This window comes from Engystomops pustulosus, chromosome 2 (assembly GCF_040894005.1).
Source record: "Engystomops pustulosus chromosome 2, aEngPut4.maternal, whole genome shotgun sequence".
Taxonomy (NCBI): Eukaryota; Metazoa; Chordata; class Amphibia; order Anura; family Leptodactylidae; genus Engystomops; species Engystomops pustulosus.
Window position 1 is genome coordinate 169722927 of NC_092412.1, and position 14237 is coordinate 169737163.

Sequence of the window (14237 nt, forward strand, 5' to 3'; positions counted from 1 at the left end):
GACGTTTATATAGGTTGGGGAATATGGAGCTGGTTAAAAGATTGGAACCTCATCTTTCAAACTGCTTAAAGGGGTTTTCCCATTAAGGTAAGTTAGGCCCTGATGGCGATCTACGTCAGCTCCATAGAGATTAATGGAGCAAAACGGTCATGCACGGCAGTCTGCTCCATTCGTTTGAGAAATGGTGTGGGGTGAGACGGACCCCTCGTTTTCACAATCTGCAGGTTTTTCACCATCTGAAGGTCTGAATTGTTGAGACCGACACGTTTTCGGATTGCTATACCTTTTCCTTAAGAAAATCATTTTTTTAAAAATATCAACATTAAGGAGGTCCAAGTTATCTTATTATACTGGCAACCTACTTGAGCACCCTCGCCACCTGATGTTAAGTGACGTCTATTATAATTTTCTGTCCTCACACTTCAAAACCTTAAATTTAACCTTTTTTGGTACTGTTTAGTGGGGGAAAAGGTCAGAAGCATCTTACAACCCTCCTTGAATGTATTCCTCAATGCTGCATAACAATGTATCCAAGCATGTAGAAGATTTTTTTATTCAGCGTTTTTGCTTTGTTTATTTTTATTTTTTTCACACACACGCTCCAGCTGATCAAACCACAATCCTAATGTTGCTTGAAAGGGATATCATCTTTAATGATATTGTAATTTTATACTATGGTTTGAGACTTAGGAGATATTTTTATAGGCAAGATAAAATTCAGATATTTTTTAACAGACAAGAGAGAATGACATAATAAAAGGATGTAAAATCATGATAACTTACAACTGCATTAATGAGCAGGAACAAAGTCTTCAGATGAACTTAACTGAAAATATGGCAAATATAAAAAAGGAAGCAAAACGCTAGAAAGCCAACTCTAGCTAGTTACATACTCATACCCTCCGGCGAATTCTGGCTCTGCTCTACCAAGAAGATGAGCGATGAAATCTGTCTCACAACAAACATGAATATGTCGCTCATGTGGACAGCAGCGAAGTCCTTCATAAAGTGCTGCACAGTAGCCCTTTTCTTTACTGCAGTCAAGATCACCAATTAAAATGTTGTAGGCTCTAAGAACTTTGTTCTTGCAGTCTGTACAAAACCTGTTAGTAAAAAAAAAAAAAAAAAATTATTAGAACTACGATTAACAAACAAATTAAGAAAGCATTAATGCTTTAACCCCTTAACGACTTGGCCTTTTTTAGTTCTTTCACTTCCATTTTTCACTCACCAACTTCAAAAATCTATAACTTTTTTATTTTTCCACATAAAGAGCTGTGTTATGGCTTATTTTCTGCATAACAAATTGCACTTCATAGTGACTGTATTTAATATTCTATGGCGTGTACTGGGAAGCGGGAAAAAAATTCCAAATGCAGTGAAAATGGTGAAAAACCACATTTGTGACGTTTTCTTGTGGGCTTGGATTTTACAGCTTTCACTCCAAATGACATGTCTACTTTATTCTTTGGGTCGGTACGATCATGTGGATACCAAATTTGTATAGGTTTTATAATGTTTTCATACATTTAAAAAAATTAAAACCTCCTGTACAAAATATATTTTTTTTATTTTGCCATTTTCTGGGGCCAATAACTTTTTCATACTTTGGTGTACGGAGCTGTGGATAATGTCATTTTTTTGCGAATTTTGATGGCGTTTTCATTACTATAATTTTTGGGACTGTGCGACCTTTTGATCACTTTTTATTAATTTTTTTATATTTTTCAAAATGGCAAAAAAATGCCATTTTCGACTTTGGACGCTATTTTCCGTTACGGGGTTAAATGTAGTGAAAAAACATCATATTTTGATAGATCGGGTATTTTCGGACGTGGCGATACATAATGTGTTTATGATTTTTACTGTTTATTTTTATATCAGTTCTAAGGAAATTTTTAGGTTTTTTTATTATAATTTTTTTTTTTTAACTTTTTTTTATTTTTACTTTTACTATTTTTCAAACTCCCTAGGGTACTCTAACCCTAGGTAGTCTGATCGATCCTATCATATACTGCCATACTACAGTATGGCAGTATATGTGGATTTTACTCCCCATGCATTACAATGTGCAATTAGCACATTGTAATATATGGGTTAAAACGAAGTAGCCTCGGGTATTCGGAACACCCGAGGTTACCATGGCGACGGATCACCGCTCCCCGTGACGTCATCAGGGAGCAGCGATCCACGACAAGATGGTGGCGCCCATGCAGCGCCATCTCTTTGAAGCCGCCGGCGATCGAGGTGAAAACACCCGCGATCGGCGCTAGCACCGATCGTGGGTGTTACCGGTAAGCCTTTGCTGCAATATGCAGCAAAGACTTACCGGCTATGGAGAGGGCTCGGCCCGAGAGCCCTCTCCATGCACCGGGACCCGGCGCGCGCCTAGTATTAGTACTAGTACTAGTATCAGACCTAATATGGCAAACCAGATGACGTTTGGATTGCTACCATTTTGGGGGCTATACAATGTATTGATCACTGTTTATTGAAATTTTTCAACATTTTTCAACACAGAAAATTTTTAATGAAAGTGACAATTCGGACATTTGAATGCTATTTTCTGAATAATTGGTTTTACATGTATACGATTTTTTTTCCAGTTTCAGGGAAAAGGGGCGATTTGGGTTTAAAATTTCTTCTTTACTATTGATCTTGTTTACTACTTTTCAGCCCCCTTAGTTTATTTTAACCCCTTAATAACCGCCGTATCAGCTTTTTACGGCGGTCATTAAGGGTACTTCTTCTGACGCGTACGCCTTTCTATGGCGGTGCGTCAGAAGATGATTTCGGGACACCGGGTCTCGCTGGTGCCGGTGTCGGGCAGTGATCTCACAGCCCAGACCTGGCACTAACACCCGGGATCGGAAAAACTCTTACCGGGGGATGCCATCCCTCCTGCCGGTTCTAAAAAGTAATCAAAAAAAGTTACGTTCACTAATATGATACGACTGAAAAGAACAACTGTTTTTGCAAAAAATAAGCCCTCAACCAGATCTGACAACAGAAAAATACAGAAGTAATGGCCCTGAAAAGTTGTCAATAGTAAAAACAATGCGATTTTCTCCAATATTGGTTTTGCTCAGGAAACACCGCAATCGTAGTGAACCAGATCGCACCTAAAGTTCTGCACCTCATAACATCCTAGAAAAATAACCGAAAGCATAAAATACCATCCCAACATAATTTTTTTCAGCAGGACCCGTGTGTGTCACATAATACAGTGTAATACATCTGTATTATACTGTATTAGGTGAAGAATAGCTTGAACAAGTGATCAGTGGATCACTTGTTCAAGCTAACCTGTAAAAGTAAAGAAAAAAAGTAAAAAACACTAATTCAACACACTTTTGAATAAAAAGAATTAATTAAATAAAGTTAAAGTCCCCTAAACAGAAACATTCCCTATACACATCTAATAAAGTGAAAAAACTGAAAATCACCCAAATACCCCACATATTTGATATCGCCGCGTACGTAACAATCTGTACAATAAGTCAGAAACATTATCGGCCCCGTACGGTGAACGCCGTAAAAACTAAACGCAAAAAACTCGCCAAAAATGTAAATTTTCATAAAATCCCTTCACAAAAATGTTCCAAAAAGTGATCAAAAAAAAGTTATGTGCACCAAAATGGTACCACTGAAAAGAACAACTCAACATGTAAAAAATAAGCTCTAAACTAGCACTGTCAACCAAAAAATATTAAAGTTATATCTCCGAAAAGATGGCGATGCAAAAACAAATATTCGTTTTTTTCCTGTAAAATATATAAAAAACTATACAAATGAGGTATCACCGTAATCGTAGTGATCTAGAGAATAAAAATATTATAGTATTTTTTGTGTACGACCCCCAAAATATACAAAAAAAAAAGAACCCAAAATTGACAATTTTCTTTTCCTCCATACATTAAAGAGTTAATAAAATCTCATCAAAAAGCTACAGGCCCACTAAAATGAAGTATTTGTAAAGTGCATCTCATGTCGCAAAAAATAAGCCCTTATATGTCCAAATTGCCAAAAAAATAAAGATTGTATAGCCATTATAAAGTGACAATGCATAATCTGCTCTGAATGGCCCAGCTCCCCTCCATGCCCTGGCATGTGCCCATAGAGCAGGTTACCACCACATATGGGGTATGGTTATACACAGGAGGGATTGGGTATCAAATTTTGTGGAGCGTTTTGGTATTTTATCCACTGAGAATTTGTACATTTTATGAAAAACACATTAATTTAGTAAAAAAAAAAAAAAAATTTCAAAATTGCATCCGATTTTGTTTTAACCCCTGTAAACCAATTAAAGGGTTAACAAACTTCATAAAAGTTGTTTTACGTACATTGAGGGGTGTAGTTTCTGTAATGGGGTAATTTATGGGGTTTTACTTTTTTTTAGGCCTCTCAAAGTGACTTCAAACCTGAGAGGGTCCCTCAATAGCAGGATTTTGCTTTTTTATGAAAATGTGAAAAATTGCACCCAACGTTCAAAGCCCCATAACAGCTTACAAAAATGAGAGTATGTATAAAAAACCACGGAGGTATAAAGTAGACATTTGGTGAATGTTAGTTATTAAATTTTCTGGTGTTATGACTCATGTGTGGAAAAAGTAGAACATTTTGAATTTCAAAAATTGAGAATTTTTCCAAATTTTCACCAAATATCTGATTTTCTCATAAATAAATGCAAAACATACCACCAAAATTTTGTAACTAACATGAAGTACAATGTGTCACGAGAAAACAATTTCAAAATCACTTGGATATGTTAAAGCGTTCCAAAGTTATAACCACTTATAGTGACACAGGGCAGATTTGAAAAAATGGGCCGTGTCAGGAAGGTGAAAAGTGGCTTCAGCGTTAAGGGGTTAAAGGAGGTGGGCAAATTCGCCTATCATTGTAGAAAGATTTTGCAGGCAGATTCTTTGAGTTCTTTCTGGTAAACTTTTATTCTGGGGCGATGGTCTGGGTGCCCCCAGAAAGGGCTGAGAGTGATGCCTCCGGCACTCGTGCCATAGGTTCGCCACCCTTGTGATAGGTGAATGGCTCGCTGACGTCATAGGGACTTGTGCACATGCGCGCATCATATCATAGTAACAATATTTTTATCTCCCTTGGAGTTCTAAGTCAGAAAAATAAATAATGGGGTTATTTCACATGAATATATTTGATACACAGATGAATGTTGTTCACTACAAGTTATTAATGGCTGTTTTGAAGTGTAATTTGGTTGTAAAATGCACCTGATATGATCACATGATTTAATAATGTTGTCCATATATGTGGAATGTTGGATTTATCATATTGCTTGAAAAAAAAAATCCTAAACAGGGTCTGAAACGTTGCACTTGGGTAAATAAAGCACCCATCCGTTTCTATCCTATTGAGTTTGGAGTGCAGTCTAGTATATCTGCCTGGTGTGTCAAGACCAGTATTAAGGTTTTCACCAATAAAGCTTTTTGCTATTGTTTTGGTGCTACTGGACTTTCGAATATTTTGCCAGGTCTGAGGGGATGTGCTGACACAGTCTGTCAGGCTCTGTTCGTTTAGAATCTGCAAAATATTACTTAAATCTGCAGGACCTGAAAAGAGACACTGAATAAAAGGACGCTACACCAAAGACCATCATCATTGAAGGAAGGCAGACTGTTGGGCTTATACTAATAAGCAGACAACCATCAGGGAAACATATCCCATTGGGAAAAACTCCCCAACTCTGGGTACACATTGACATTTGGAGTCTGCTGTACCAACAAAACACACAATGCAAGGAGCATATCCTACCCCAATTAATCATATCTTGCTCCCCTGTAGAGCAACCGCTCAGAGCAAGGATTCTGATACCATTCACCATAACTTGCATACCTGTGGAACAGCTCCTCTCAGAAAGGACTCTGGCCTCATTCACATTAACCTTCTTACCTGTGAAACTACTGTTTCTTTCAAGGTTTTTGCTATAATTCCCATTATCTTGTAGGTACTTGTGGAGTCACCGCTCACAGACAGTTTTATGTAATCGTTCACATTACCTTGGGTATTTGTGGACCCACAGCTCACAGCCTGGATCATTCACATTACTTTGTGTATCTGTGGAAACTATTCACAGCAAGGATTATGTAATTATCCACAGTACCTTGGGTATTTTGTGGAACCATTGTTAACAGCAAGGAATAAAGCATCATTCACATTACCCTGTATCTGTGGAACTATTCACAGCAAGGATTATGTAACTATTCGCATCACCTTAGGTATTTGTGGAACCACTGTTCACAGCAAAGCTTTTAGCATCATTCACATTACTCTGTATCTGTGGAAACCATTCACAGCAAGGATTATGTAATTATTTGCATTACCTTGTTTCTAGAAATAATTTAAGCATAAAACAAAGTATCTTAAGTATCTGAGGAACAATTTTGGCCTTATTTATCATAACTTGCTTGGTTTCTGGAATCACTGCTCCCAGAAAGGATTCAGGCATACTGTATATACTCGAGTATAAGACGACCCGAGTATAAGCCGAGACCCCTAATTTTACCACCAAAAATTGGGAAAACCTATTGACTCGAGTATAAGCCGAGGGTGGAAAATGCATTGGTCACAGACCCCCCCCCCCAGTATATGGCCAGCACGGCCCCCAGTATATGGCCAGCACGGCCCCCAGTAGTATACAGCACGGCCCCCAGTAGTATACAGCACGGCCCCCAGTAGTATACAGCACGGCCCCCAGTAGTATACAGCACGGCCCCCAGTAGTATACAGCACGGCCCCCAGTAGTATACAGCACGGCCCCCAGTAGTATACAGCACGGCCCCCAGTAGTATACAGCACGGCCCCCAGTAGTATACAGCACGGCCCCCAGTAGTATACAGCACGGCCCCCAGTAGTATACAGCACGGCCCCCAGTAGTATACAGCACTGCCCCCAGTAGTATACAGCACTGCCCCCAGTAGTATACAGCCTGCCCCCATTATTATACAGCACAGATCAGAATAAAAAAAAATAAACTTATATACTCACCCTCCGGTGGCCCAGATGTGCAGCGCTGCTCCAATGTGACCGAACCCACCAGCAGCATGTTTTCCATCAGCCATAGCAAGAGTTGATTGCTCCAAATCTGTGTTTTTTACAATATTGCATTTTTACAACATCAGTACTCATTGAAGTCCCCCAAGGCGGCTGGTGGCTTGAAAGATAGACAAGAGAGGACAGGATAACAGGGCTATGGAGTTGGTAAAAGCCAAGCTTTCGACTCCAACGACTCAATATCAGAGTGCAGCTCTACCAAAATGGTCATGACTTCACAGTCCCGTTTTTCCTGATCACTATAGCAGCCTGTCAAGCCATGAGTTGTGGACATCACCTTGCTGGAAGCCAAAGTCCAATGAGCGCTTCCATAACTGATGGACCTTGTTGCTAAAGGCTGGGTAGCAGTGAATGCAGCCGAGAAGTTCGTACTGCTCCGCTCTGTGTCCTGGCTCCTGAAACAGGTTGTATGCTTCGGGTTTATCACTGAGCAGCAGGGACCCAGGAGCAGGAAAGAACCCAGACGAGGCAAGTAAACTTCATCTGTACTGTACTGCTCACAGGTCCTGTCCTACTCCTGGTGCTGCTCTGGGTCCCAATGCCAGGACATACAACCAGCGCCCAACACAAAGAAGCTGCAGTAGGCAGAAGAGGAGACAGTAAAAGTATTTATTAGTGGTTTTATGCTCTATGGGTCTCCAATATATTAAAGTATTTATCATATATGGGCATCTAGGGGGCTGGTTACTGATGCAACCACTAACTGCTTAGGGACCAGGCCATTTTAATTTTTTGTATTTTCATTTTTCACTCCCAGTCTTTAACCCCTTACCGACTACGTCACATGCCTGGTGCGGGTTCATGGAGAGGGCTCACAGGCTGAGCCCTCTCAGTAGCCGGTAAGTCTTTGCTGCATATTGCCATGCTGCCAGCACCGGCGAAGCTGCCGGCGGCTTCAAAAAGATGGCGGCACATAGGCCGAGGATCGTTGCTCCCCGTGACGTCATCGGGGACCGGCGATCCGTCTCCATGGTAGCCTCGGGTCTTTACCCAGGAAAGTCCCATGGCAAGTTACGTGAGGAGGAATAAATGTAAATTCACCATTAAATGTTAAATTAACCCAAGAAGAGGTACAGCACTGCCTCAACACCACTAAAATAGACAAGTGACCAGGCCCATTATTTCTAAGATTCAGTAAGGGCCGGTTCTGTTCCACAGGTCTGGCGCATAGAAAATGTGGTGTCAAAATTTATTTATTTAAAAAAGAAAAAGTGTGAAAAAGTGATCCTGGAAACTACAGAGCTGTGAGTCTATCATTGGTGGGCTTGGGGGGGGGGGGGGGGGACTTCTTAAACTTGTAATTACCCTCAGTGGCCTATCCAGGTGTCCTGCACCACCGTCTCTCCAGGCTGTGCCGTTTGTTAGAGGGGCACGGAAGCTGCAAATAGAACAGCCACACACAGATATGGGATGGGGGAGGGTGGGCATGGGACACTGGGAGGGACAGTGGAGGTTTGTAAAAGTTTCTTGTTTTAAGCAGTAACACCCCCCCCCCCCACCCCCGCAGCTACATATCTATCTTTCATGGGGTCTTAGACAACCCCTTTGATACAGAGGAAGTTAGTATAACAGAGGGATTTGAGGGCTGACAAAGGGGTATTCTCGTCTGGGCATTCACATCCAGTTTCATTAAATTTGCCATATGTAAACATTTCTTCAATTAGAGCTTATTTTAAAAAAATGTACCGGTGTGAAAATAATTACTCATAAATGTAGTGATATGGTCCCTTAGAAACAAGACTGTGTCCCCAGATACGGCCACCTCTGCTGGAAGGATTGCACACAGAAACAAAAAGTTTTTGTATGTGAAATGTCCGGGAGTTACTGCATAACTTCTAGCCGTCCTGTGGTAATGATCACTGAATCCAGGTGGTCAGGCAGAACACAATCATGCATGTCTGGCCACCGCTGCCAGAGTGTGAGGTGGTTGTATCCGAGGAAGCCATCTCGTTTTTAAGGGACAACATGACTACATTCATGAGAAATTATTTTCACACAAGAAGAAATGTTTACATATGACAAATGAATTAAATTAAATTTAAAATGCCTAGATGGGAATACCCCCTTAATGCAGATAAATATAAAGTTCACTTGGGTTGAGGAAATGAAAATTATATTTATGTGTTAAATGATAGATTTCTTGGTCAAACTGATGGAGAAAAAGACTTCTGGATAAACACAATAAATACAAAAAAAAAATATATTGCCCTCTTCTTTCGACCTCCAGTGTACATAGCAATATGAATATAGATTCAATATGGATTGTTCCCCTGAACTGAGGCACTGCAGCAACTACCTTTCAAATAAACTAAAGCTGGACAGAGCAGATGGATCAATCTTCTTCCCGTTTCATTCTATGTTTATCAGCTGTTGAAAATAGTAGATGTCTGTTGTGCTGGACGTTAGCCCCCATCACTGACTCTAACATATTTGTAATCACTATTTCACGGTCCTGCTCTTAACTTTCTGGACCAGATTATTATCTATACAGGTTATACGAGAAAAAGTGTAGTAACTACAAGATCATACCTGTGCTTACGAAGGTAATTTTCTAAAGTTTCCAACAGGCAATTAGTATCAATTAAAACCACTTCATCACGACATTCCTGGGACATTACTTCCCAAATATCCATCCAGTTTCCCCTGTAAAAGACAGAAGGAAAAATCTACAGTTAAATATTTTGCATATATTTTAATCTAATCTAAGGCTGCGTTCACAAATTGCACTTAAATAGGGTTTTGAAACACAATTCTAGTGAAAAAGGGGATCACAAACAGAACCAAGTGTTTTGCTTTGTTTACACAAAAACTTGAAAGAGAGAACTGAAGACCCAAAAGACATTTGAACTGGGCCCAAAGGCACCACACAGCTGAAGTCACTGTGATAAATGTGGCACATCATTTGCCTGCTTAGACCCCTGTTCTATAATTTCAACTTGAAACTCACTATGTCTTGACATTTAGCAACAGAATAAAATATATGATAACTCAAGAACTTACCCCAAAGGCTTTGGTTTATGCGTGTCTAGAGAATGTAGTTGACACCTTTTATTCTTCTTGCTTTTTGGAATTCCTTCTATCATATCGCTTAGTTTAGTCCTACAAAATAAAATTAAGATGACATTTACATTTAAAAAGTACCCCTGTTATTAAGGGGGTCATTGTATCACAGCAGATAATGTTAAATAACATTAATCCATCAAACACAACCCATAACTCCTACAGTGTTAATCCAGAGTAAGGTATAAAACCAAAAGGTCATTGGTATCCAAAAGTTCCGGTCAGTTTTTGCAGTTCTGTTCTCATTTAAAGAACATAAATAGTTGGTCCGATACCAGTATTGTTTTGTTGATTTTTATTCATACATCAATAGACTACGTAATACGGGGTGGGCCAACCTCTTCATATGAAAACAATAAGCCTATGAATAATATTATATACATACCGTATATACTCGAGTATAAGCCGACCCAAGTATAAGCCGAGACCCCTAATTTTACCACCAAAAACTGGAAAAACCTATTGACTCGAGTATTGAAGCCAGCCTGCCCCCAGTATATAGCCAGCCTGCCCCCAGTATATAGCCAGCCTGCCCCCAGTATATAGCCAGCCTGCCCCCAGTATATAGCCAGCCTGCCCCCAGTATATAGCCAGCCTGCCCCCAGTAGTATACAGCTTGCCCAGCATTAAAAAAATAAATAAACTTATATACTCACCCTTCGGTGGCCCCGATGTGCAGCGCTGCTCCCCCGATGTCCGCGCGGCCGGTGTTCTGGTTTTCGCACCAGTCTTCTTTCTTCTGCTGGGCGACGCCATAGTTTTCCCCACGACAGGCAGGTGCATAGTATGATGCGATGCTGCTGAGAGCATACTAGGCACCGCCTGGGGGGAAAACATGGCGGTGCCAAGCAGAAGAAACAAGACTGGCGCGGAAGCCTGAAGACGAGCCCCGTGGACATCGGGGGAGCAGCGCTGCACACCGGGGCCACCGGTGGGTGAGTATATAAGTGTATTATTTTTTTAAGTATTTTTACTCGTGCATTGTATAAGCAGAGGGGGCGTTTTTCAGCACATTTTTTGTGCTGAAAAACTCAGCTTATACACGAGTATATAGGGTAGATAATTGGAGATAAATCCATGTTGCATCAAGTAATAAGTACTTCGGCATGAACACGTGTATATAGATATATCATGGAGTTATATAAAACAATACTGTCATTAAAAAACATAAGTATGATAAGTATAGTGACGGTGATGCAATTTGTATCATGAGCATAGCAAAAATTGGGGACAGCAATCTTACTGTATGGTATGATGAAGAAGGGATGTTTGATGATTCTTCATCGGCCCTAAGGACTAAGGACTTTACAGGTCCCCCGGGCGGGAGGAGCAGTGCTCTGGCTCGCATATGTCAGCCGGGACCCTGCTCTCACAGTCCAGATCAAAATGGCTGTTAACCGCTTTGATCCTGTGGACAATGCTGTGACCACGGGATTGATGTAACCCGTGGTGTATCGTCTTCAGCAGCCGTGGACCTAATGAAGGTCCCAGGGTTTGCCTTCGGCACAGGTCTGCTCCGTCCGGCCCCTGCGTAGGCTGACGCTTCATACATACATAGTTATTGCAGTGCATTTGTATTAACTAGTGATCACACGATCACTAGGTCATATATTAGTAATGTGAAGGAAAAAAATAATTAAGAAAAAAAATTCTTAAAAATGTCCCAAAAGCCTCTAACATATAAAACAAATAATAATCATAAGATGAAGAAGAATAAAAAGTAATAATATGATCGTGTCCCAAGATAAAAGATCTAAAATCAGTTATTCCCGGCGGTGAACCCGTAACAAAAAATGAGTTCAAATGTCCGAATCGCCACTTTTTTGCCCTTTCTTAACACAAAATAAAAAAAAAATAACAGTAAGTGATCTAATGGTCGCACTATCCCCAAAATGGTAGCAATGAAAATGGACATCTTGTCCGGGAAAAAAAAATTACACATTAGCCAACTCCGAGCTCCTAAGTATGAAAAAGTTATTTAAGTATTGGGGTACAATCTATTAACACCTAACAAAACCTATATAAAATTTTGCTATTTGGAATGTTCATTGAAAGAAGCAAGAACAGAGCCCACAAGAAACTGGCGCAAATGTGGTTTCTTGTCAATTTTACCGTATTACCACTTGCCAGTACACGGCAAGGAATATAAAATACCATCATACCATAGGAAGTACAAATTGTTACACAGAAAATAAGCCCTCACACATCTCTGAACACTGAAAAATAAAAAAATTATTAATTTTTGAAAGTGTGGAGCGATAATGTAAAATGGAAAAAGCCTATCAGTGGAAAGGGGTTGATATGCCCTCTATACCACATGATAAGGGTTTGTGGTGCCTGAGGCCACGTTCACACCTGACATTTTGGTTACGTTTGGAAACACAATCCAAAGGCTCCACTTGTAATTACATATTTTGGTAACATTGTGTTTCCAACATGTTAACTAAATGCAAACTAAAAGCAATCTTACCTCAACATGCAATCGCATGTTTCAAAATGTCACGTGTGAATGTGGCCTCAGGGGCCCTATGAACATGCATGGCAACTGAAAACTTTCCTGCCCTATAAAAGCTCAATGGCACTCCTTTCCTTCCGTGCTTCGCCATGTGACCTGACAGCGGGTTACATCCACATATGGGGTGTCATCTTACTTGGAAAAAACTACACAATATATTCCTAGATGCATGGTCTTCTTTTATTCAGTTTATTCAATTTTGTGGCTAAATGAATGTATTAATCTAATATATAAAAGCTGTGTGTGTCTGCTAAAGTAGTCTGTAGCGTCACGTTTACAATCACCAAATTTTTCCAGCCAGCTCCGATCACGGGTGTTAACGCCTTACACGCAAAGGTAAAGCATGACCGCGGTGTGCAAGGGTCTTCCCCCTACAGATCGGTTCCGCTGCGGTGCTTAACGGGGGATCCGATCCTTTTCTAGGCAGCCCTGAGGTCTGCCAAGTGCCCCGGAGCTGCCCGATCGCCCTGGCAGTCAGACCCCAGCTAAGACTGTTTACAGTGCTCTACAATGAATTAGTATTGTAGAGCAGTGTATTGGCCTTAAACCGGCAATCACAGGTTCAAGTTCAAGTATGTTTTTAAAAAGTTAAAAACACTAAAGTTCAAACATTAGAATAAATAAAACAAATCCATAATAAATAAAATAAGTATAATAAAATAGAATCGTTACTGGACCTGCACGGTAAACGCCATAGGTAGCAAAAAACGATTAATACCTTTAAAAAAAAAAAAAAAAAAAACGCTTCTCACAAAAAGTTCTACATATTTTCTCCAAATTAGTTTTTATTCAGTAAAATTGAATAAAAAACACACAAAACCCCACATATGGTATCGCTGCGTCCGTGACAATCTGAATAATCTGTATTGTCAAATATTTCAATTTGTAGACTGCACCTCCATTTTCTTTTAACCCATATAAAACACATAAAGGGTTAACAAACTTATTAAAAGTGTTTTTTCATACAATGAGGGGTGTAGTTTCCATAATGGGGTAATTTAAAAGTCCCAAAAAAAAAAAAATCGCCCCTAAATTCTGAGCCTCATAACATTCTAGTAAAATATGTGGAATCTTAAAAAAAACATGCAAACATGAAGCAGACATTTGGGAAATGTAAGTTATGAATTAATTAATCTGCATCAAAGTAAAGAATTTTTCCAAATTTCTTTATTTTTCATAACTAAACACAAAAGATATCATCCAAATTTTTAAACTAATTTGATGTACAATGTGTCACGAGAAAATATTCTCAAAATCCCCTGGATATCTTATAGCATTCCAAAGCTATAAGCACTTACAGTGACACAGGGCAGATTTGAAAAATGGGAAAGTGCTCGAAGGGCTAAAATAGAGTCCCGGAGGGGTTAAAGACCATTATGTCAACAAACTCTAAATTTCAAGGCGAATTTCTTGGGACTACATTTCTATTAGAATACTCGGCCCCAATCTCATGTTCAGCAATAACACTTTCCTTACTTCTTATCCAGGTAGGTGCACAATCAGTGATTTTCTCTCAAAAATTCTTTTCCCATGTCACAACTTCTTTTAGTATCTAAAAGATCTACTAATGCATGGC

The 14237-nt window shown here is 39.8% G+C and overlaps 1 protein-coding gene across 4 annotated transcripts in view; it reads right to left on the minus strand.

Annotated features, from left to right (window-relative positions):
• Positions 1-14237, minus strand: part of GGNBP2 (gametogenetin binding protein 2) — a 91549-nt gene that overhangs the window by 55829 nt on the left and 21483 nt on the right. For 3 of the 4 annotated variants that reach the window (XM_072137249.1, XM_072137250.1, XM_072137247.1), the window contains exons 4-6: positions 10087-10185; positions 9616-9729; positions 894-1103 (exon numbers count right to left, since the gene is read on the minus strand). In XM_072137249.1, the coding sequence (XP_071993350.1) occupies positions 894-1103; positions 9616-9729; positions 10087-10185 (423 nt within the window). The remainder of the gene's footprint in view (positions 1-893; positions 1104-9615; positions 9730-10086; positions 10186-14237) is intronic. The other variant, XM_072137248.1, reaches the window with a different exon arrangement.